Raw genomic sequence first — 23,504 nt, forward strand, 5'->3', positions numbered from 1 at the left:
GAATAGAATTCGAATATTTAAATCAAATGAACAAACTCGTGAGAATTTTACATAGATCTAAAAATAGTTTAATATATAGAATATTTTATTTATATCATAGAATATATCATAGAAAATTTATACAATTCATATATATATATATATATTAAAATGTTGAAAAATGGAATAGAATTCGAATATTTGAATCAAATGAACAAACTCATGAGAATTTTACATAAATCTAAAATTAGTTTAATATATCATAGAATATTTCAATAAGAAAGGACAATTATTAATTCTTATTTCGTACTTTTATTTCGATTAAAACTTTTGTATATTGAAGAAGAAATGGAATATGATAAAAATAATATATATATATATAATTTGTGCATTGAATATCTTAATATATATATATTATATTGAATTAATTAATTCAACACGGAACAGTGGTGTCATCAGATTTTTTGCCAACAGCGAAAGAATCAAAGGTAAGAAAAGTTTAGATTGGAACACGTCTCCCCGTTCAAGCCCAGTTTTACCTTTTACCCACCTCTCTAACGAACTCGGCTAAGGAATTAATTAACGAACTCCGGTTGCAATTCCAGAGCACCTCCCTCCGTACGCCCCTGATACATCGGCTAATGAAGATCCCTGGGACTAATAGCAGTTCGAATAATCGTAGAACCATAAAATCGAGCCTGCTTAATCGAACTCCCATCCTCTATCCTCCCAATTCACCGTGCGATTAAAGCGTCGAACGAAACAGCCAAATCTCATTTCATGCTATGAATCTTCTGAAAAAGAAAAAAAAAAGAAAGGATAAAAGAAAAAGAGGAAAACAAAAATCCTATGGAACCACGGCAAGAAGTGTTTTACGTTACGCTTGATGGCGTTGGAAAATTGCTTCCGTCTCCGAGGTGTCTCCGACAACGATTCATATCAAGTGTTTCACCTTCTTCAAAAGAAGACAAACCCTTCCTTCGTTTCACCGAAACGACTGGCGTGTCACAGGCAATCGTTTCCTCGTGTCTAGTAAACGATTCGGGTTAAAAAGTAACTTTAGATCGTTCAATTTTAAATGGATGACAGATAGATGCATTAACGATTTATTGAAATCTTGGAAAATTATTATTTCTATCCAATTTTAGATAATTGTGCCAATAAAATTATTCACATCGATTTGTTAATTTATCTATTATTCCATCATCTATTCAATTGCAAAAGAATTGTAGAAGAAAATATTTTATCCTTGCTTTAATCAAAATCCATTCTTCTTTTTCTTCTTTCCAAACATAATTAGCAAATCTTTCTCAAGAAACATCGATTAAATCCCAATTACAATCGAACAAGTGGTAAATAAAGCAAGTATCGATCACATGAATACTTTCTAAATAGATATAATATTCACTTACCGTGCGACAAATCCATTTGTCCCACGCGGTCTTAACTTTCTATTAGCGGCGTGGAGGCGATTCCCTGTTTAGAGTCGGTTAACGTAGCCAACCGCCAAAGATCAGAGGGATGGCGAGTAATTATCCTCGAAACGGAAACGCGCCCTAATCCTTGGGCCCTTCTCTCTCCGGCTGGTGGTCCCGCGTGCACATTAACGGCATGTGTGCCGAGTGCGTGCGACGTGATTGATTTGCTCGGCGTGTGGCTAACTCAAATCAGACCCGCGGAGAGCAAAACGGCACTAGCACACTCTCAAGAACGCGCGTGACACGCGAGGATCGCCCCAACGATCGTATTTATTTATTTATTCACAGGCTCGATTTCTCCTAAGGGTGGAAATGTTATGGATGGATGGATGGAAACTTTTTTTTAGGGTGAATATGAAACATATAATACTTTTTACAAGTATAAGTTATGTAAATTTGTAACTGTAGGTTTTATAAAATGTACATTCGTGGCAAAATTTTGAAGAATTATCTCGATAATAATTGAGATAACGAGATTTTACAACTTGACTCTTTATGGACAATCGTATTCTTTTTAAACATGGATATACACGAGTCTACAAATTAAATGATTATTAAATAAATATGAATGAAAATTTGTTCAGAAATTTCGCAATTCAGCTTTATCGGCAAACAAGTGTAAAATAAACGCGATAATGCTATTTACCCGAATACTTTGGAATATTAATATTCAAAAGTATCAACGCTTAAGACTTTAATGGTAATATTTAATATTCCGAAACTTTGCTTTGCAAATGAAGGAGAGCAATTTCATCGTTAGACTATCGAACGCATTATAGCCAGGAATGACGAGAAGTTTTGAGTTTAAACGATGCAACTTCCGAGTTTCGCTTATACAAAAATCATTCAAGTAACCACGCGGTTTTACTTCATTGCCTTTGTTAATGATAGGTATAAAAGATATGGAGAGACCAGCTGGAGGATTAATAATATTAGAGCATTTTGAAACAGTAAATTTCATATTCCATTTTTTCTGTAAAAACAAATAATAATAAAATTATGTTTTTAAAAATTACGAAATTCATGAAATACTACACTTTTGTTAAAAAATCTACACTTTATATAAACATTTTCAATGAAATAAGAATTTTATGAATTATTATCTGCTTTCTAAATTTTGACAATTTTTATCTTATCCGATTTTTCTCTATTCTATTCGATATTCTATTCGATTTCTTCTCCATTTATTTAATTTAATTATTCTACACGAGAATAATTTCAAATGCGATTTATTTTACAATTTTTAAATTTATTGTAAAAAAAAATAATTTTGTAATATATGAAAATAAGTTAAGAATTTGTGTGATATAATTATAAATTTCAGATTTTAGATATTTCTATTTGTTAAAATATTTTGAATTGATAATTTTTTATTATAAATTTTTTATAAATGCTTACTATCATGAGTGGGTAATATACCATCTGTTATTTACTTATCGACAGTAAATATGATAGAAAAAATATTAATACCATGGACAAGAAACGTAATAGATGTGACATCTTGTGGGATTTTATGTCACATGTTCTGAAATACCGACTTTAAAAAAGATAGGATGTTGCACTATCTAGTATGGCTATTATCTAAATACAAATACAAAATTAAATTCCTAAAAAAAATAAAAAAAAAAAAATATAAAATAAAAATTATTTCATAATTTTAAAAATTAAAATAAAAATGTTATTCAATAAAATAAAAATAAAGCTATAAAATATATCGTACCAGTATTGTTTCTCATTCCATGGAACTCTTTTTGTTCCATTTACTATTTTTTTATTTGTCTCAATTATTTCTTTCTCTTTCTAGACCGAAAGAATGCATTTAATAATTTTTACTAACATTTTATAATTTTCAAAGACAAAGAAACAAGAAAACCAGATAAAATAATGATTACTATTATATTCTTTCTGAAAAACAAACTTACAAATATTAAAAATTTTTTCTAAAATTTATACTGCACTAATATAATATATGTATAATAGATTATTAAAGTTTTATCATATTTGATATATTATTATTTAAAAATAATATTTTCATATAAATTTGAAATGTTTTCTGTTGTATATATTCTTATGTTTTATTATAAAAATACTATATGCTAAATAAATAACAGAATAAATTTCGGAATTATATTTTTACAATTAATATTCTTGATTGTTGATTTTGATATTCTTGTTTCTTGTCTCTAAAAATGACTAATGTTAAATGTTATAAAAATTAATGATAAAAAATTTATAGAAATACAACAATAATATTAATTTAGAACAATTTCAATTAGTACAAATTTGGAATAAATATTATACGAATAAATAACGTATAAATAACTTATACGTTATTAAAGTTTACTTTAAATTTTTTAATTTCGATGGATTTATTTATATACATTAAAAAACTAAATCAACAAGCCAAAAAGTTATTATTTACTGTTTGTAAGATGACCAATAGTATACCAAAAATTTTTCCATCTATCCATAATAATAAAATATATCAACATTGTAAATAAAATGTGCTAAATTATCGCAAAAAATTACTGAATTTAAAACAATTATGAATATTTTAAATTTAAACACGAAAATCTATTATAAATTATATATGAAATCAAACACGTGTGCCTGTGTCGAAGGTTCGATCGAGACTGGTTATATTTTGTTTTCATTTGTAACTTTCGCTCCGCGACTAAAGTCGTGTATATTGATATCGATAATATTACAATAGTATTTAAATGTTTCAATATTACGTATAATTAATATTTATTAATATTATATATTATTATTAATATTATTATTTATTATTTAATTTTATAATTAAATTATAAAAATTAAAATAATAATTATTTATTATTCAATTTCAATTATATGATAAATACAATCAATTAAATTTTAAAAAAATAATAATAATTACTATTTTTTATTTAAAAAAATTTATCATTTTAAAAATTTTATTTTTATTTATAACAGAAAACAATTGTTAATCCAATTTATGAATTTTTATTTTCATTTTTCTATTTATTTAATATCCTAAATATCTTGGAAAATAATTTAATTTTCCAAGATCGATATATTTTTATTTGTTTAAAACTCACAATTGTAATAACATCTGATGAAAATACACGATTTTTATCAATTGATAAAAAACGATTTCTAATATATCCAATTTAGATATATTTTTTTAAATTTGTAATATGTTATCTAGTTACAGTAAGTTTATTTTGTTGGTATTAAAATTTTTACCTCGGTTGCTGTATCAGTTTCCTATTCATTTATCTCATAAGATAACTACCCATGTTCCATTATTGTCCATTACAGTATTGTGCTGCCATCTACAACAAAATTGTGACTACGTTTTAAATCATACTCACGAAATAACTAAATAATTTTGATAAAATATACATTTATATTTGTTAAATAATCATCGTTAAAATTTAAAAACAATATCAATAATAAATTATTTATAAATTATATATAATTATTTCCATTTTTATCACAAATATTTTTATTTTTCCAAATAATATTGTAAACTAACCGCGTTGCAAAATTCAATTGTAGAAAGCGAATCTACAATGATCAAAGCGGAAAAATATTCTTAATTACAATTCAAGAGGAAAAAATTTAAATTAATACCACTGGTAGAAGACCCGACAGATAGCGCTATCTCGCGGGATGCTGGAGAGTCACGGGTCCACGAATGGAGCAATGGCGTAGGCGGCGATCCCAGTGATAAATTAATTTTTATAGCTTCGTGGGTGGCGGCTCTTTCTATTGGTTGCTGATCGGGCGCCTCCCACTTCGAACGACGTTGCCTTCTTCTGGTTTATTCCATTCAACTGTGATACCATGATATACCATTTGTCTCGTTTCAAATGAGTTGGCAGGGGAATAGCAAGGATGGGTGTAATTGAAATACATTCGCGGATCTCCCTCGACCGGACTTCGCTCAACAAAAGGCGCACTTCTCGCACGACATCAGGATTTTTATTGCACCGATCACGGTTTCCAAAGAGTGATTCAACGTAAGTGCGCCATTAAACGTGATCGTTCATGTTTTACGACAATAATCACTCTTGACTCTTGGTTATGTAAAGATCAATACGATTTTTATACTATCGCATCACGATACGTAATTAATCGATGAATCGCTCGAACTTTAATTGTTATTATTCGATCGACTGTCAATCTTTTTTTCCCCGGATGCAATTATTTCACATTGTAACAAACAGAGATAAATAAATCTTAACGATCTCTATCGTCCGTATAATAACGATTGCAACGACGGACGCGTGAAACTGATTGCATTTCCATAAATTCGAATCAAATGACATTGTAAGATAGAAAAAAATCAATTTTATTTATTTTATCGTATTAATCGCAAATTGTTTAACTTGATACCATTGAAAATAACATAGAATCTAAGAAATTAACAATAAAAGAAAGGAATGATTAGTTACAGAATACTATTTAATTCTATCTAGCATTGAAATGATTGTTTTATTAATAAGAACATAAGATTGTTACTAATAATAAGCCCGTATTGAAAGCGAGCATTCTTATACGAGCATTCAAGTCTCCCCCATATCTTTGGTCCTATTAAGAGTCACTATAAAACTCTGTTTATAGTATAAAATATAAGTAGCTCGCATAATTAATTTTCATATCGTTCGAAAACATATTATTACGTATATTAAAATATAAAAATTTAAATAAGTATCGCAGATGTTAATTTACATACGCATACATATTTACGCGTAAATATATTTACATCTTCTACAATCAAGTTTATCGTATCTACGATTACATACAGCTAAAATTTTAAGCATAAAATAAATCGCGCGATTCATCGAAAGTTTTCCAATCACGATTGAAGATAATTACTATGTTCAAGCAACTGTACTGTATTGTCGAGCAACTGTTACATTTACGCGAATTATTGCGAATTTTATTAGGCGAAAAACTGTTATATTATTTACGCAAATTGCACATGCCTCAAAGAACAAGAAAATTACGATTCATTAAAAAATATCTAGATGGTTATCTCTCCGTAATGTAAAGGAATTCCGAGAAAAGATATTTCGACTATCTTATCTTACCGTTGATTTTATTATAATTATTAGGGAATCGATTGGGATTTAGATAAAAAATGTACGAGATAGATAAAAATTAAACTGACAAGGTTTCGATCGTTTATCTTAATTAATTTTATTGACAAAGGTTTATTGCTTAAGGATAATTTACTCGAAAGAATTTTACAACTATCCAATTCATCGGGAAAAAATAATTTAAAAAAAAAAAAATATATACATTCTAGCGCAACGTATATTAGATACTAAAAAAACGCGTGGACAAAATTTTCGTTAAATTATAACTTCTCGATCTGATAAACCAAATAATAATTCATCCGATTTTATCCCCGAAACTTTCTAAATCTCTCCTCCATTACGTCCATTCCTTCCCCCAACGATAAATCCAGCAAATCGTTCCACCCGCGCGTCTCACCGGCGCGAAAAGCGGCTCGACCGATTCCTCCTATCGGCCGCGAGATACTCACACGTACACGCATGTATACACAGCGTACACAGGATCCACTCTCAGGTGGAGATGGATGCAGCACGGGGAGAGATCGACAAGCTCGCGAGATCAGAACCGAGAGGAGAAGCAACAACATCAGAGGACCAAGTAGGAGGAGGAAGAACTAGGAACAACAGAACTACTCGAAGGAACTTCGAAAAGAGGAGAAACAAGAAGCAGAAAGATCGTGCGAAAGGGGAGAAAGAAGAGGAAGAAGAAGAGAAGGAGGAGGAGGCTTCGAAGGAGGAGGCTGCATAGGAAGTGGACGAAGAAGAAGAAGAAGAAGAAGAAGAAGAAGAAGTGGAAGAAGAAGAAGAAGAAGAAGAACACCAAGATCATCGAGAAGGAGAGGGTAGAGCCGTGGTGGGAGGAGAGAGAACGAGAGAAGGCCGCGGTAGTCTTTCTCGGTCGACTAGGTAAGATAAGGACGAGGCGGACAAACGGACTGACGAAGGTGGCCAAGGTAGGGGATATTCAGTCTCGCGGCCACGTGCTACACGAGCGCACGCCCCGAGCCGGCCGGTGGTCCAGCCACGATTCCGTCCTCTTCTTCTTCGTCCCGTTTTGTCCCACGCTTCCTCCTTCTTCCTCCCTTCCATTCTTCATTCGCACAACCGGAGCTCAACGACGTCCGGCGTCTTCCACCCGTCTTCCCTAGCGTCTTTCCACATTTTTCGCGCCTCCCTTTGCTCGATTTTAACCACGGTTCCCGCCGCCGTTGCCTTCCTCCGCCGCTTCCGAGTCGTCTCGCGACGTCTCGCCACGTTCCTCGCGAGCGGATTCCAGGTGGACGCCGATCCCGACTACGAAACGCTCGACCCTCCACCGAAATCCACCGTGATTCCGTGGCTCCAACCTCGAACCGACCGGGTTCTCGTGTTTGTATATATTAATAAGGAATTTTGAAGAAGGACACGCGAGTGTGTATATATACACGGCTTTTTCTTTTGGTTGGACGCAAGCGACCATGAGGACGGTGGATCGAGGATAGTGCGCGGAAAGACACGAGGCGCGGTTGATATCTTTCACATGTCGAGGCGAAGTGGAAGAAAGGAGAGACGGAAGTATCGGAATAATAAGTGAGATTCTTTGTTATATCTATCGATACATGGTTACATGTTTAACGTGTTTGAGGATTGGTGAAACGAGCATGGAAGAGATTGTCGGATACGGATTTGAGGAGGATTCGAGCGGGGGAAACGTGTGGTCGAGTTTCTTCTTTCATGTTCGGTGTGACTTGTGAACGAGAGTGTGATTGTGAACTGCGCGAATTTGTGTAACGAAATGGGAAAAATGCCCGATGACGAGGGAAAGATTCTGCTTATTGGGAGAGTGGAATTTGAAACATAAACGTTCTCACGAAATTGAATGGCCTGTGGTGGACTACTGTAACAGCTGTGGTGCTCGAATGACTAACGCAGTTTGCCCTCTTGCAAATGGTAAAACAAATATCAGTTTTTATTTATAATATTATCGTATAGTGGTCTTGTTTACAGCGTCGTCCTACTCTATTCGCGAGATTCGAAGAAGTCGGTTACGTATTACGGTTGAATTCGAAAAGATTGTGCGTGGTGGAAAGCGTCCGCTAAAAATCAATTCGATCCTCTCTTCTCTTCTCTCTCTCTTTCTCTCTCTCTCCTCTTCCTCGCCGATTCGACGATTAATTTGTCACGACGCCCGGGCACAACAATTTCAACTGTCTACAGTCGGTACCATGATATCCGTGTGACGTGCCGCTCACAACCGGTTCATTGAAGTTGCAGCCGCTCGTCACTCATTGGCTGCCACAAGGCTGGCAGCAATCGTGATGCTTGCGATAGAAAAAATAAAAAATAAGAAGAGGAAGAAAGGAAGGAAGAGGAAAGATCGAGAAAAAGATGGGGAATCGCCCGAAAAAGAGGAGGTTAGAGAAGGAGAGAGTAGGAGAAAAGGATACGAGCGATACTTTTCACGCGACTGTTTCACCTTTCAATCATTGTTGTTATTATTGTTATGTTGTACGTACACCGATGCCTGGAACCGATGGTCAAGCCAGGGTGAAAAAGTTGACGGACAATTAGGATATTAATGATGCGTGACAGCTTGAGAAAGTCGAAAAAAGATAATCGTGCGAATCGTTCATCCGTAGCACATTACTTAGCTTTAAAATATACATACGCGTTTCCTTTCTCGATTTTGACAATTTCGACGTTGTTGTACCTGTCGATCGTCTAACTAGATTTATTGACCCGACATTCCTTTTATTTTTTTTTTCTTAGATCTTTCTGTAATAAAATAAATTTACAAACGAACGAACGTTTCGAAAAGTAATCACTTGACGAGCGAAATTTAAATATATAACAAACATATTTCGATTCCTCTCGATAATCGTTGAGAGATATAAATATTGTCTCGTGATTAGTTTTTTTTTCTTCAAATAAAAGTTAAATTCCAACGCGACGAACGCATACAGAGGTATCCAGAGGTTTGAATAATCGGAATAGCTCGGTGTCGACGAGGTATGGTCGTTTTTAGTCCCATCTCGGACACGGATTGTGCGATGCTGCTAATCCAGCTTGCCAGGCGGTCTTCTAAAGAGTGACGCGATGTATTACGTTTGCATACACGCGGTAACGCTTGTGCGGGTAAAAGAGCGATTATTTCAAGGACTGCAAACTTGTTGCGCTCGTGGTAACGTTGCAAAAGCCTCTCTGCACTCGCCCGATCCCGCGGGGAAATCATCTTTGAAAAATATTCGCTGGCAAATCGCGCGCGTTGCTTGTGTTGCTTCGGCCTTTTCTTACTCCTCGCTCATTCTCTATGATTCAATGCTCAATGCACAATTCCGTGAAAACGGGTTCTCAGTGAGAAACATCTTTCGTTAATTTGAATTACAACATTGCTCAAACGTGGATGCGAATTTTCAAGTTTGTTCGGCAAGATGGATATTAATTAACGACGCAGAGGAATTAAAAATTCGTTCCTCGCGTTTCCTACAAATGAAATTTCAAAATTTAATACGCATCCACGTCTCGAATTTTAGATCTTCAAAGAAATTAAAGCATTAATTTTATTCTTATACATTTTAAAATAAAAATCGTATTCGTTCCAAAATATTTTAACAGTATCTATACAAAATTAAGGGTTAACAACGTCAATCTTTAAGTTCTCTCCTTGCCGGAAAAACTATGAACTTTGATGAACTTTATCTTGAACTTTATCCGCGTTAAAGGATCATGAATTTCGCGACAATGATTTAACGATCGGATCAATTATCGCGCGAAAGGGATCTGCTTGTCGTTACAACCCCATTTGCCAACCCGTTGAACGTCTTTCGACGCTATCTGTTCGTTATATTGAAATAATATTACAATTTTCTGACCGGTGCGCGTTCACGATCGTGGAAATTCATTTCATCGCGTTATATTTCCCGCAATAAACGGGAACGTTAGACCGTAGAAACCGTGGATTTATAATATCCACTGTGGAGGCGACGATACACCCGATGTTAAACCGGTCTTCCGCGGCGCGATACGGCACCTTAATTAATTTGTCATTATTTAAGGAAGACGTACCGCGATAAAATTTACCGCCAATGTTTACTCGCTCGATCGATTCGATATCTCGAAGAGATTATTTTTCTGAATCGCTAAAAGTGGAAGAAGAAATAAAGAAATGTGTATATACATATATAGAAAAAAAATAATAATTTGCTTCCCGATCCATGCATCATTTCGAACTTTCCTCGTACTTCCTCGACCGGATCGCGTCGATCAACGACAGCCAGAAATCAATCTTCAGTTTAATTAAAATTCTATATACGCGTTTGGCGATATTTTTTTATACGTATCCATTAGGAGATAAGGATCCCATTTCTCACTCGAATTATTGTATAAATTGGAGTTTTCGATACCGAATTTTTCAAATTTGTTGTTTGTTTCATTATTTCCTCGTTCGAGCGATTAAAAATTCACTCTATATCACGTTTTTTAATTAAACTCTATATATAATTTCACTTTGTTTACTCGTAATAATCATATGTATATATATATATATCCATATACAATTTTTAAATACGATGCTTCTTAAATAAAATTATGGAACACTTCTTTCGCAAATCGAGCGTTCGAGAGACACCAATAACAGCTTCCGGCGTATCGTTTTCTTCTCGAGGAGCGTCGCTATATTTTAGCGTGAAATTACGAGCCGTTGGAAAGAAATTCGCGGAAAAAGTTGGCAAAACAGGCTACTCTCTTCCCGTTCGAATTCGTCCGGGTGTATTTGAAATCTGGTTAATCGGAAGCGCGCGTGTACGCTTACACGCGTCGCGTACACGGGATTCGGTCCCCGCGCACGGATGAAATTAATACGTGGACAGCGCCGTAATTAGCGATCGTATTTATGCGTCTGTTGCGAGGCGGGCTTCTTAACATGGTAATGGCGTTACACCGCTGTAAACACGACATGTTATCTCGAAGAGGTTCCAGCAAGAAATGGCGGACCTCGGCTCTGTTGATCGCCGGAAGCTTGGCACGCCGATGGAATTTTATCTGTTTTCGTTCTTGAAGGAACGGGGAATATTCTGATCAAAGTTTTTGGGGAATTTGATACACAATTCCTCTTTGTATAATTCTCGCGAGAATTGGAAAGGTGGATGAGATAACATTGGTTTTTAATCCTTTCTTTCGTTTTATATTTCTGTTCTTATCGCGATTCGTGCAATGATTATTGTCTGCTTTCGTTTTCGAAGGAACGAGAAATATTTCGGGATCGGAATTTTTTTGGGGAATTGGGGGGGATACAGATTCTCTTTGTTCTTCGGTTTGTAGAAAGTTTTCTCGAGGATGAAAGAAAGATGAATTAATATTGTCGATTTTATATTTTAATTTTTGTACGTTTTTATTCTTATTTTTGTATTCCTTGTTTTTATCGTTCTACCGCTTTTTTTGACACAGTTTGTATTGTGATCGTTGGAAGTTTCGAATATGAAATAACTTTTTAGAAGAAAGTTAACGAATGATTTTACATTTTAAATTTCTTCGTTTTTCTTTGTCCATTTTCGTTCGTGCGCTTCGCGATTCTTTTTCCTTTTTTTCAAGAGTTAAGACACTTCTTTCTTTCATATTCCCGAAATTCACAATTGTGAAAAATGGAGTGCGAGATATGATCGCCGGTTAATTGGATAACAGTAAAAATTTAAACACGTGTGGTATTATATCGTCGTGGTAAAAATATTAAGCAACCGTTGAGAAATTAATTATCACGTCCCTGATTACAACGTTTCCTTTGCTCTTTCAATTATTTTCACCAAAAAATTCTTCTCTCCGTCCGTGAACAATCTCCTCAAAAGAAGTATACTTTTCTTTCCGACATTTCAACGAGGAACACAAATACGTTTTAATTAACGTTAAACGGAGCAGTGTAACACTCGCTAGTTAAATCCTCGCAAATAACGAATCTAATCAAATATTTCGCAGAAACGAGAAAATTGGTCTGCATCCAAATTACTCACAATCTGTTTAACACAATTCACAATTCGCAATATCCGAATCATTCGCTCGAGTCACGAGATGTCACGTTTCTTTCTTAACAATACGCTACGTTAACACTATTTAAAACAGACGTACGGATCGAATGCAAGTTAATCGCAATCGAGAGATCGTTCGATCGATATAACTCCAATATAACTCCAATTATATCAATTATAAATCCACAACTCTGAATTCCACACTCCGTTCGATCTCCATTTTAACAAATCGCACGACGTCCTCTCGTATGTAAATCTTACATAAATCTGCCGATAAGCCATAAGGCTACGAATCACACACTACGGTCAAAACAAACGACTATAAACAAAACAAAGTAAAGTAAACGCTGGTGAAACGAATAATAATAAACGATTCGTATTCCCCGTCGGTGGTTACAGTTCACGACGCAGTATCCACGAAGATAGAGGTTCACGGCTTAGGGACCCCGGTGATCCCGGGTTTACCCCGGGGATCGTGAGAATCCGCGGTGGGCAAAGAAATATCCGACGACATCGGACCTTGTAAGACACGCACGAAAATGTTGGGTCGCGACATCGAACACGGAACAGACGGCTCGAGGGACCGGCGCGAACGGTTTGCATCGAGAGATTAAAGAACATCGAATGGACGTGGGCGATTTGTCGAGCTCGGCAGGATTGGCTGGGAGCGGATCCATCCCTGTAGCTACGGGTGTTGGTGTCATTACAAGTACGACATCCGCTACCGCGGGGTGGTGGACGCCTACGTCGACGATCGCGGCGGCCAACACCGACGTGGTGAGTTTCTTCTTTGTTATTTCTTTTACTTTAAATTTTCCTCCCCCGCGTTTCTTTCGATCCCCCTCTTTCCCCTTTCAATTTTTCTTCTCCGAGTTTCGTTTCCATCCTTTTCTTCTTTTCGTCGTGCTTTTGTTTTCTCCTTCGCTTCTTTCTTCTTCTCTTTTCCTTTAATTTTTAATTTTTAAGATTGGAGAATATTTTTCGCTTATATTTCTCCCTTCTCCTTCTCTTTTCTTTTAATTTTTAATTTTTAAGATAGGAATTGAGAATATTTTCTATAAGTGGATAATGGAATGTAAAATTGGAGAAATCCTTTCGTGTTTTTCCTCCATTTCCAATTATTTTGCTGAGTTTATTTCTTCTCTCTTTTCTTTTATTTTTAAGAGTAAAATTGAGAGTGAAACTTTTAAAAATTAATCTCAAGAATATTTTTCATAAATTGTGTACATGATATAATCTTATATTATCTTTTGTAAACAACTCCTAAACTAATGCATCTTTCATTTACATTTTTAATAAATCTTGTTTCTTTTTTCTTCCTTTTTTTTTCTTTTAACGATTTCGTTTCTATTTTTCCTTTTCTTATTATTTCTAACATTTCCCTTTTTATTATTCTTCATTCCTTTTCTCTCTTTGATTAATGAGTTTTCTTTAACGAGTTTTCTCTTCCCTTTTTATTTTACAAATATTTAATCTTTCCATCTTCCTTAAATTTTATCATTAAATTTGTCTTTCTTATTTTATTGGATAAAATAATTAACTTTGGATCGCGTGTCATTCCTTTTGTCGAGTCTGTTTTACTTTTTGAATAGTTTATATTGAAATTATCATGGAAGATTCGTGTTGTCAAATTTTGAAGATGAAAAGAATACGGATAATTTTATATAAATCGATCTTTTTATATTCTTTATAATTCGAAATGTAAATGACAGGTCACGAGGTTTACGTCAGGTGATCGAGTTAAACGAAAAACAAGACTGTTTTTCTTCAAATGAGGAATATAATTATAATCATATATATATAGATCTTAAAATAATTCTGGAATTGATTTGAATTTATATTTGCAAAGTAATACAAGTGAGGATTTAGCGAGATAGTGGAGATAGAGATACGTAATATAGGTTTATTCATTTTTTTATTTATTGATTTAAATTGTTATAATATTTATCAATTGATGAATAAAACACATTCTGCAAGGTTAGTTTTTAAAAAAAAATACGCATAGTTTACTAGATTCATTTATAAATTCTTTTTTTCATCTGATCAAATTAAAATTAAAAATAAATGTTTCGAATTTCTTTTTTAATTATAATATTCTATGAATAAAAATGACAGTGAGATTACGATATCATTATTCATTAATTGAATATCGACGAGAATCAGAATTTAATTAAATATAAAAATGATAATTGTCGATAAATGATTAGAGAAAAATGAAATTACGAAAGGGAATCAGAGATTAAAATTTGATTATAAAATCATCATTGTCCGATCATCATTCCATTCGAATTGATTTACAGATAATTTGAGAATTTAAAAAAAACAAATCAAGGAATATTAAAATTTTATTTCTATTTTGCAATTTTACGAGACAAATAAACACGAAAAAACAATGTAAATGCCACGATAAACTGTATCATAGACTTTCATCTCTTGTTTGTTGATTAATAAGATTTTAAATTATTCGAATAAAAATCGGAATGCAGTATATATAAAAGAACGAGATATTCATTCAAGAATTTTTATTATACATATGTATCTTTTATATATAAAAGATTAAAAATCATAAATTTTTCATAAAAATAATTTGAACCTAAAATACAGATGGTTATCAAATTTCTATGAACAATTTAGAATTATTGCTTATTTAAAGCTTCGATGGAGAATGGAAATGAATTGGACGGACGATGATTCTTACTTTAGTAAATAAAAATCTACAGTACCAAATTATTAATTAGAAATTTGATTAGATGGAAATAAATTATATGAATAATAATTTTTATAATGAAATATTTATACTTGCAATAAATATATATCGTACTTAAAATTCAATATTAACGATTAAATTATCATTTACTCCCCGTTGATACTATTGCTTTCTAATTTATTTTAACAATTTGTTTTAGAAAATATTAATTTCGTCCCATGGTCTCGGGCAAATTTGCCAAACTGTAGAAACTATTATTCAAAACTTATTATTTTTCTCAATTTCACTTTTCACCTTCGAAATAAACAATAATTTCGAAGCGAATGATTCGCCATAATTTATTAACCTATCCTATCCCGTATATAACTCGTAATAATTACAAATACAATCCAACTATTAACTATTCCTTCGAGATCAAGATCTCTCGACTCCCTTTCCATTCCATTCCTGATAAACGTCCATCGTTACCATCACCTCCTCCGTTCCACCCTCGGATCTTATCTCTCTCTACCGAAAAAAACAAAGGGGAAATGGAAAAAGGCGCAGTTTGCCCGCGCCGTTTCCCACCAGCGGCGGCCACTTTGAAAAAAGTGGCGTGAAGCGCGCGTGCGCGCCACGGCGTAAAGGCGAATCATCAGCCGTGTAACGCGGGGAAAAATATATATCCCCGGCCGGCACGCCACTTTCATTTCTTCCTCCGAGCGCCATTCGTCATCGGCATTACCTTCCCCGCTCTTGCTTAATGAGACGTCCCCGCGGACGCGGGTGGATGCGATTAAGCGGTTCGAACAGAAAAAAAATATCGTCGAAAGGGAAGAGGGAGAAAGAAAAGAAGGATTCGCGTGTCTTCTCGTGAACAACGGGACAGATAGAGGGAGGCCATCAAGGGACGCGAAGAACATTATTTAGTTCCGTTGGTGTGCAGGGATTAGAGGCGAGGTGACACAGCCGCGTCATCTGTTGGACGTTTAATCTTTTTTTTACCTTAAAGAAGCTTCAGCAGGCCTTTCCCACAAGAAGCCGCAGTCTCACCCAGATACGCGGACTCGGTGAAACGGGAAATCATTTTTGATACGCGGCCAAGGAATGAACTTTCATCCTTGGCTCAAGGGGAGAAGATTCTTGGATTCTTGGCCGGTGTTACGGGAGTATTATGGAGGGAACGATGGTTTGGTAATTTTCTTTTTCTCCTTTTCAAAGGATATGGTAGAAAGATATTGTGAAATGAATACTGAATACCTTTTCCGTTGATTATAGGCATTTTTAGAGGGATTCATTCGAGATTTAAATTTCGTATTTTTCTTTCGTTTCTTCATTCGATGAAAATAGTTTTATTTCGTTTAAATCTAAATATACCGGTTGAACGTGAATTTATCTTCTAGCTAAAAGTTTATATAATATAACGCAAAATATTGTTGATTTAGGAACAATGATTTCTCAATATATATACTTTTTAAAAAATGATACGTCTATTGAGTAAAGATTGAAGTTTGTTTGCAGTTTGAATATTTTTAATTGAACTTGTTTCTTTGCGTATGTCTCTCCTTCGATAGCCGTTTATATGATTTTCCATCCATGTCGATAATATTATCTCTTTAAAGTCGTTATTTATGACAAAAACTCGAGAATTGTAAACACAGGAATATTGTAAACACAGAACATAAGGCAACATGTCAATTTCTTTCATAATCTGATCCTCTAAATCCTTGTTTACTATCGATCACCTCGTCCAGTTCGTCAAAACACCTTTCCAAGTGTAATCGATTACCACATATTACATTCCACGCTCAGATTACGCAGTGTATCTGAGCAAAAGATGATCAGATTCCTTCAAACGGAACGTCAAACGATATTCTCTTCTCTTTGAATCGCCTCGTACGGGATGAGGAAAACGTGTATAGGACGAGATTGGTTGATTAAAAGAAGAAGAAAAAATCGAATTCTAAAAATATTTCGAAACATCCACTGGTGGATGGACCTTTGGTCTCGGTTATATCGACAGATTCTCTCTCTCTCTTCACTCGAGAATACACACGTGAGCTGATGTAATATTATTTCGACGTTCAACGCCCTTCTATCGACGATGGCATTTCCATTTCGAAATCTAATGAAATGGAAACGATACACCCTTCGTTAATAGAATCATTGTTGCATTTTATCACCATCATTTTACTCGATAAACGCGTGACGTAATGATTTCTTTCGATCTTTTCAATCTCCATAATCCATCTTCTAACTAACAAGAAACTTCGAAAAAACACGAACACTCCATTTTACGAAACGCGTGCACATTCTCACACCAGATACGATTTCGCCTTTCCCGTGTCGGTCGTCCTTTCTCGTTGGATCTCCACGAACCAACCTGTGCTTTCTGCAGCACGTAGTAATGGCTGGCTAACTAGGTTTTAATAGGAACACGGTCTCGCAACCGAATCCTCGCCTCTTCTTGCATCCTCCCGAGAGAAGGCAAGAAAAGATCCCCCTTTTTCCACCTTTTGACTGCCTGTCGTCTTTTCGAGCGTGAACGCATCCACCTCTCAATCCCTTCTCTCCATTCGTGCACGATTCTCGAAGATTCTCAACTCTTGAGAATCGTATATCGAACAATTCGAAATTTTTGCGACAATTTAATGCCAAATTTTTTAATCAATCGCCACGAGGATTCCTTTAGGCGCGATACTCCATAGATCAGAGTTAGTTGAACGATGTTTCTTGATCTTATCGGTTAAATAAATGGCACGAACAGGCAACACTTATTTCTTATTCGTTTGCCTAAGTTACAGCAGGAATTATTCTGCTTTTCCTTCCACCTCTTCTTCTTCCTCTCCCTCCCCCTCTCGGTAAACGCAACTAAGATCTTTGGAGACGAGGAAGAAACTTCATCTTCCATGATTGGCACATATTGCGCGAGCTTGATCACCGCTGCATCCTAAGCGTCTACGGTTTCTTAGCCGAAGCGTAACCACATGTCGCATCTTTTTGTTGCAGATGAATCAGCTCTGCAGGGTCTGCGGAGAGCCGGCCGCGGGTTTTCACTTCGGGGCCTTCACGTGCGAAGGTTGCAAGGTCAGTATCCAGACGAACCCTTTGCTCTCTTTAGATCATCAGACCCGGTGGAAAAATTCAATGGCCGTTTATATTCTCGCATCTTGTGCCCATATGTCTTTCTCTCTCTCTTTCTCTCCGTCTCTCTCTTCTTCTTCCCTCTCTTTCGCTATCCTTCGGCCCTTTCCTTTATTTCTCTCTTTCCTCCTCCTCCTCCTCCTCCTCCTCCACATTTGGTACGTGGATACACGCGCATACAGAATGTGAATGCAAATAAAATTGTAGCCTTAAGCGTGCAAACGCGTGCATCATCCTCACGTTACAATTACCGGGCACTGTACCGTCCGTGTTGACCCACGGGTCTCTGGTTTCACGTTTCTTGCGGAAAGTTCAAATTCGTGTTTTAAGTAAAAACCGATTGATTGTATACGGTTCGTCTTTGAACGTGTAATTTTTCAACGTTGATTTCTTTCCCGGCATACTTTTCTCTGTTAAGCCGTACGACTCGATTATCCTCCAAAGGTCTTTCTCGAGTTGATGTGGAGAAGCTTGGGAACGAATCGGTCTCGGGTATCGATCGAGTACTGTTTTCTTTTTTTTTTCTAAAAAATTTAACGTAGTAAATTTGAAATTTGATGCGAATTTTTTCGAAAAAAAATCGGATATCTCTACTTCTTCTTATTTTCCAAGATATTCCAAACACTTTAAACACACCTCGACTATGAAAATTGCGTTCAATTTTAAACTCTACTTTCAACTCTACTTTTAATACGGATAACGGCCCATAAATAATACTTTCCCGTCAAATATTTCCCCGATTTAATAACCCGACTTGTATCTCTTCTCCTACGAAGAAGAAAAAAAAAAAAAAGAAAGAAAAGAAAAAAAACATTACACATTCCACCGATACATACATCATACATATAAGAAACACGCGTCGAAAACGTTTCTCTGCTCCACAGTCGTTCTTCGGGCGCACTTACAACAATCTAGGCAGCATCTCCGAATGCAAGAACGGCGGCGTTTGCGTGATCAACAAGAAGAACCGCACCGCGTGCAAGGCGTGCAGGCTTAGGAAGTGTCTGATGGTGGGTATGTCGAAGTCGGGCTCTCGCTACGGACGCCGCTCGAACTGGTTCAAAATCCACTGCCTCCTCCAGGAACAGTCTCACCAGGCGCAAACGCGCCTCATCAAGGACCCGAAATCCGCGTACGAGAAGGCGTTCGGTTCGTTGGACGTGGCGAACAATAACAACAATAATAACGAGAACCCGGGCACGACGAACGCAACAGGTGTCGTGGGTATAGTGACCACGACCACGACTACCGCGAACAGTTATCACCATCATCACCATCAACACCATCAGGACAGGTTCCCGAAAAGGGACGAGCTCAGGCCCCAGGATATCCCGGCCCAGTTAAGGGCACCCGACATCCCAACGAGGGCGGCGCAGGATCCCCTTCTGAGGCCGATGGACCTGGTCAGAGCACCCCACGAGTTGCTCAGGCCGGAAGTATCCAGGTTCCCTATGTGGAGAGGTCCACCTTTCTTTCATCCAGCTCTGACCCACATGCAACTGCTCAACACCCCATTCTTCCCGTTCCAACAGAGATTTATCGTCCCATACGTGAACCAGGTCGGCGCCCCCCAAATGGTGGCAAGTTTGACGAGTTCCTCGAGCGACAGCGTGAGCCCTAGATCGACCCCGTCGCCGAAACGGGACGACGACAATCGAAGCACGCGGGACGAGTGCAGAGAAGTGGGCAGCGGGGTGTGTCAGAGGAGTCAAATGGAGGCGTACGACAAGAGCATAGCGTTTCTACGCTCGTTGGGCCCGGAGCAGGACGAGCCGATCGACCTGAGCATGAAGGCCGGTCGAACGGACGGGCAGGAGGTGGATGCGGCCGGTAGCACGGAGGAGGAAAGGTCGACGGACAGCGAGGACAACGAGCAGCTGCTCCAGGAAACGGGGCCGCCCCTCGATCTCACTAGAAAGACGTGACCCCTCGTGGCCAAGTCTTGAGGACAGCTTTCGATAGGAACTTTGGACCGGTTGTTTGAATCGTCGCTACGATTGGCGTTGCCTTCGAGCGCCTGCCCGCGGCGAGGGCTTACATTGTTGTCCTTTCACGGGAACGAGGAGAGATGACTTACGGCTGTTACTCCGGCTTCGCGCACCGGAGATGGTCTTACTCCAAGGTGAATAGCGTGGAAATGGAGGAACCGCGTGGAATGGTGGAAGGAAAATATCCTTTTCGAGGCCGAGGATGCAGAAGAAGATATTGTGGAAGGCGAGTAAAAAGACGAGGAATCGTTGTGATATAATGAGAAAATAATGGCGGAGGTGAAGAGCGACAGCGAAGAGGAGAGTAATGGATGGACAGCGACAGTAGGAAGAGTTGGGATGAGCGGACAGCGTCACAGCGGCCGCGTGTTGCGTCGCGACGAATGACTTTGCGATCATCGAACGGGGGGATCGACGGGGTTCAAATCGGTTTATTTAGCCGCCATGGTCGCCTTTGGCCTCTGACTTCTTCGCCAGGTGTTCGTCGGAGGAATGGGCGAACATCCGATACATTGTTTCGCGTACGAAGAGAGACGTACGATTGTGTGCCTTGATCGGTGCCTTTTTAACTCTCGTACATCAAGTGCACGAGGGAGGGAGAAAATGTGAGGTGGAGAGAAGAAAAGAGAGAATGAGTGCCAGTAAAAGAAAAAAAAACCTCGTGATAGTTTAACGTTAAATAATAACCGCGCTTGCGCACGTGTGTATAACGAAATTACGTGTACGCGAAAGATACGAACGCATCGTGTTTAATGCCTGCGTGCGTGGTGTGCGTGTTGTGATTTTTCATTCTTTCTTTCTTACGCGTTTCTTTTTCAAATTTTTCTTTTCCTTCGTGTGAACGTGCATAAGGGCGCGTTCGAGTGGTGTGGGAGACGAAAATCGTTTCCGGAACCCTCTCGAATTCCGCTCGGGAATGGCCAGTGTTTCGTTAATTCGCCGCATCGAGATTTCTTTTATTTATACGTCGAATATTTTATTTAACGCGATCCAATTATTCAGTCAGTCTGTCAGCCTCGCTAATACGTTGGTGTGTACACGCGTGTGTTCTCCTCGACGCGTATATTTCTCGATAACTTCGATAACTTTCTGGATTTTATTATTAACTTCGTTCCAATTTTCGTTCGAAGCTTCATTCTTTGATTGTTGCGCAACGATTGAGAGCGTAGACTCGAGAATAAAAAAAAAAAGAAAAAAAAGAAACGGAAAGGAAAGGAAACGAAAAATAAAGAATAAGATGATACGCGTGCAGACGCACCGAGTATTTGGTGAAAAATAAAAATAAAGGATATTGTATAGCCAATACGTGGCTCTTTGATCGTCGTTTATTTTAAAATTTTTCCTCGATCATTCGTTTCTTCCTTATACGATCGTTCGCGTACTTCGAACTCGAGATGGTATTCGATTACTTTCGTCTTTTGCGCGTCTCTCGCATTCCAAACCGTCGCCGCGAAACGCGCACGGATTCATGGCGAGCGTATGCGCGCGAATCGTCCACGCTATCTTACCGAGTTATTTATTTAGTAATAAATTTGTCCGCGCGCTGATGTACTACGAGAAACACGTTTTCTCGGATAATTCCGTTCTAACGCGCGAGACGCATCGCGAGGACAGCTTCTCGCAATTCTCTCGACATCGTGTGGATAGGAGACGATAAATGCTCATTAAAAACACATGTAGTATATCGATCGTAATACGAGTTGTGACCCAACATTTGACTTTAACCATGATATAAAAAGTCGTGAAAAAAAGGAGACAAGAATAAGAGGAAAAAGAAGAAGGAAAGAATTTATATATATATACATATATATACATATATAAAAAAAGATGTCTTGAAACACGCTTGCAAATTTCACAAATAAAACGACATCTTTGTACGAAGCGTTTTATTTCTAGTTATAATAGTCTGGAATCGAGAAAATTTCATGGTCTTCGTAATACATCATAAACTGTGATAATTTATGAACGCCTATGAAGCAATGAAGAACTATGGAAGAGGTGTACGATCTTCACTCTAAGAAGATCTCCACTCTGCTACATATCACGTCTCTATGTATGATTCCATCTTTGATTCTGCTCTTTTTTCTTTTTTCTTAATCTTCTCTTCTCACCACTCGATCAATTACAAGTAATCGATAAGGGACAAAATGAATTAAACGCTTCGAATTAAAAAAAAAAAAGAAAGAACCAATAATTATTTCACAAATTGAAAGAAAAACTACACTGGGAATCGTCCGACGAGCTTCCTCCTCATCCAATACGTGTCCAATACTTCAACTTCGACCATGATCTGAAAAAGAAAAGAAAAGGAGAGATTTCAACGATCGGTCCCGGAGAGACTTTAACGAGCGAGCAAGGGTGATAGTTTCCGCGTGTCTCCACGGCTTTTCTCGGTAAGAACGGCGAGAACTCGCATACGAGTCCGCGATGCGTTCACCTGCGTGCACCTGCGTGTATTCACGAGCACTCGTGCCCGTAACCCCGGACGTTCGAATGGCTGGGATCCTCTCTTGTTGATTTAGGTGGGAAGGAAAGAGGGGAGAGGCCACTCGATGTCCATCGAACGAGCTCTAGTGGTTTCTTCGTGGCCCGACTGTTCAGCTTTCCCAGCTTCTGGCCCCTATACGCGAGGCGGGAAAAAAAAAAAAAAGCTCTACCAACGGATGATGACGCGCTCGTACGTGCCGCTCGTCATTCTTCACGATTACGTAAAATTTGTCACGAGCAAAAGAATATTCTTTCTTCTTTCTTCCTTCCTTTCTTTCTTTCTTTCTTTCTTTTTCAGGGTGGATTTTTAGATCGGAATCGGTTGGAACCCGTTGGAATTATGATAAATATATATCGCTGTTCGGTAAGATATTATTGGTCACAATATATAGTTGGATGAAATCGTTACTCGATTTTACATCCGCTATCTACTAGTGTTTATCTTCGTCGATGACGGATCGTTCGAGGATGGGAGAAAAAATGCGCAGAAGCAACAACGAAGGATTATAAACGCCTTTCGATTTCCCTTTTCCTCCCCTCCCTTTGTGAGATAATTTACAGGGAATAGAAATTCTAAGCTCTTTCTCTCTATGAAATCTGTTCTTCATTTGTTACACAGGTGAAACGTTGTCTCCTTCCATATTACGTTAATTTGCGCAGTGTGGATGCAGATCCTG

The 23,504-nt window shown here is 37.2% G+C and overlaps 1 protein-coding gene and 1 long non-coding RNA gene across 5 annotated transcripts; one reads left to right on the plus strand and one right to left on the minus strand.

Annotated features, from left to right (window-relative positions):
* Positions 1-440: 440 nt before the first annotated feature.
* On the minus strand, positions 441-1,986 carry LOC107965105. The gene is made up of 3 exons (XR_003305463.1): positions 1,392-1,986; positions 856-1,008; positions 441-773 (listed from the first exon to the last, which is right to left on the minus strand). It is a non-coding gene; the product is annotated as an uncharacterized LOC107965105 (long non-coding RNA).
* Positions 1,987-7,033: 5,047 nt separating this feature from the next.
* Positions 7,034-21,643, plus strand: LOC724640 (nuclear receptor subfamily 1 group D member 2). Of its 4 annotated transcripts, XM_016914584.2 has the most exons (5): positions 7,440-8,455; positions 12,922-13,299; positions 18,218-18,295; positions 19,237-19,362; positions 19,435-21,643. In XM_016914584.2, the coding sequence occupies exons 2-5, from the start codon at positions 13,147-13,149 to the stop codon at positions 20,275-20,277; spliced, it is 1,200 nt and encodes a 399-aa protein (XP_016770073.1). In that variant the 5' UTR covers positions 7,440-8,455; positions 12,922-13,146; the 3' UTR covers positions 20,278-21,643. The 4 variants fall into 4 exon arrangements, with proteins under 4 accessions (XP_016770072.1, XP_016770073.1, XP_006558410.1 ...); XM_016914583.2 differs by lacking the exon at positions 7,440-8,455 and adding an exon at positions 7,034-7,432 and having other exon boundaries at positions 19,237-21,643; XM_006558346.3 differs by having other exon boundaries at positions 7,441-8,455; positions 19,237-21,643.
* The last annotated feature ends 1,861 nt before the right edge of the window (positions 21,644-23,504 follow it).

The sequence above is a fragment of the Apis mellifera genome, linkage group LG10, assembly GCF_003254395.2.
Source record: "Apis mellifera strain DH4 linkage group LG10, Amel_HAv3.1, whole genome shotgun sequence".
Taxonomy (NCBI): domain Eukaryota; kingdom Metazoa; phylum Arthropoda; class Insecta; order Hymenoptera; family Apidae; genus Apis; species Apis mellifera.

Bases quoted from the DNA above. Each gene is read 5' to 3' on its own strand.
- LOC724640 (XM_016914583.2), top strand. From the start codon at position 13,147: ATGGACGTGGGCGATTTGTCGAGCTCGGCAGGATTGGCTGGGAGCGGA. The intron at 13,300-18,217 runs GTGAGTTTCTTC...TTTTTGTTGCAG, and splicing joins CGGCGGCCAACACCGACGTG to ATGAATCAGCTCTGCAGGGT. The intron at 18,296-19,236 runs GTCAGTATCCAG...TCTGCTCCACAG, and splicing joins TCACGTGCGAAGGTTGCAAG to TCGTTCTTCGGGCGCACTTA.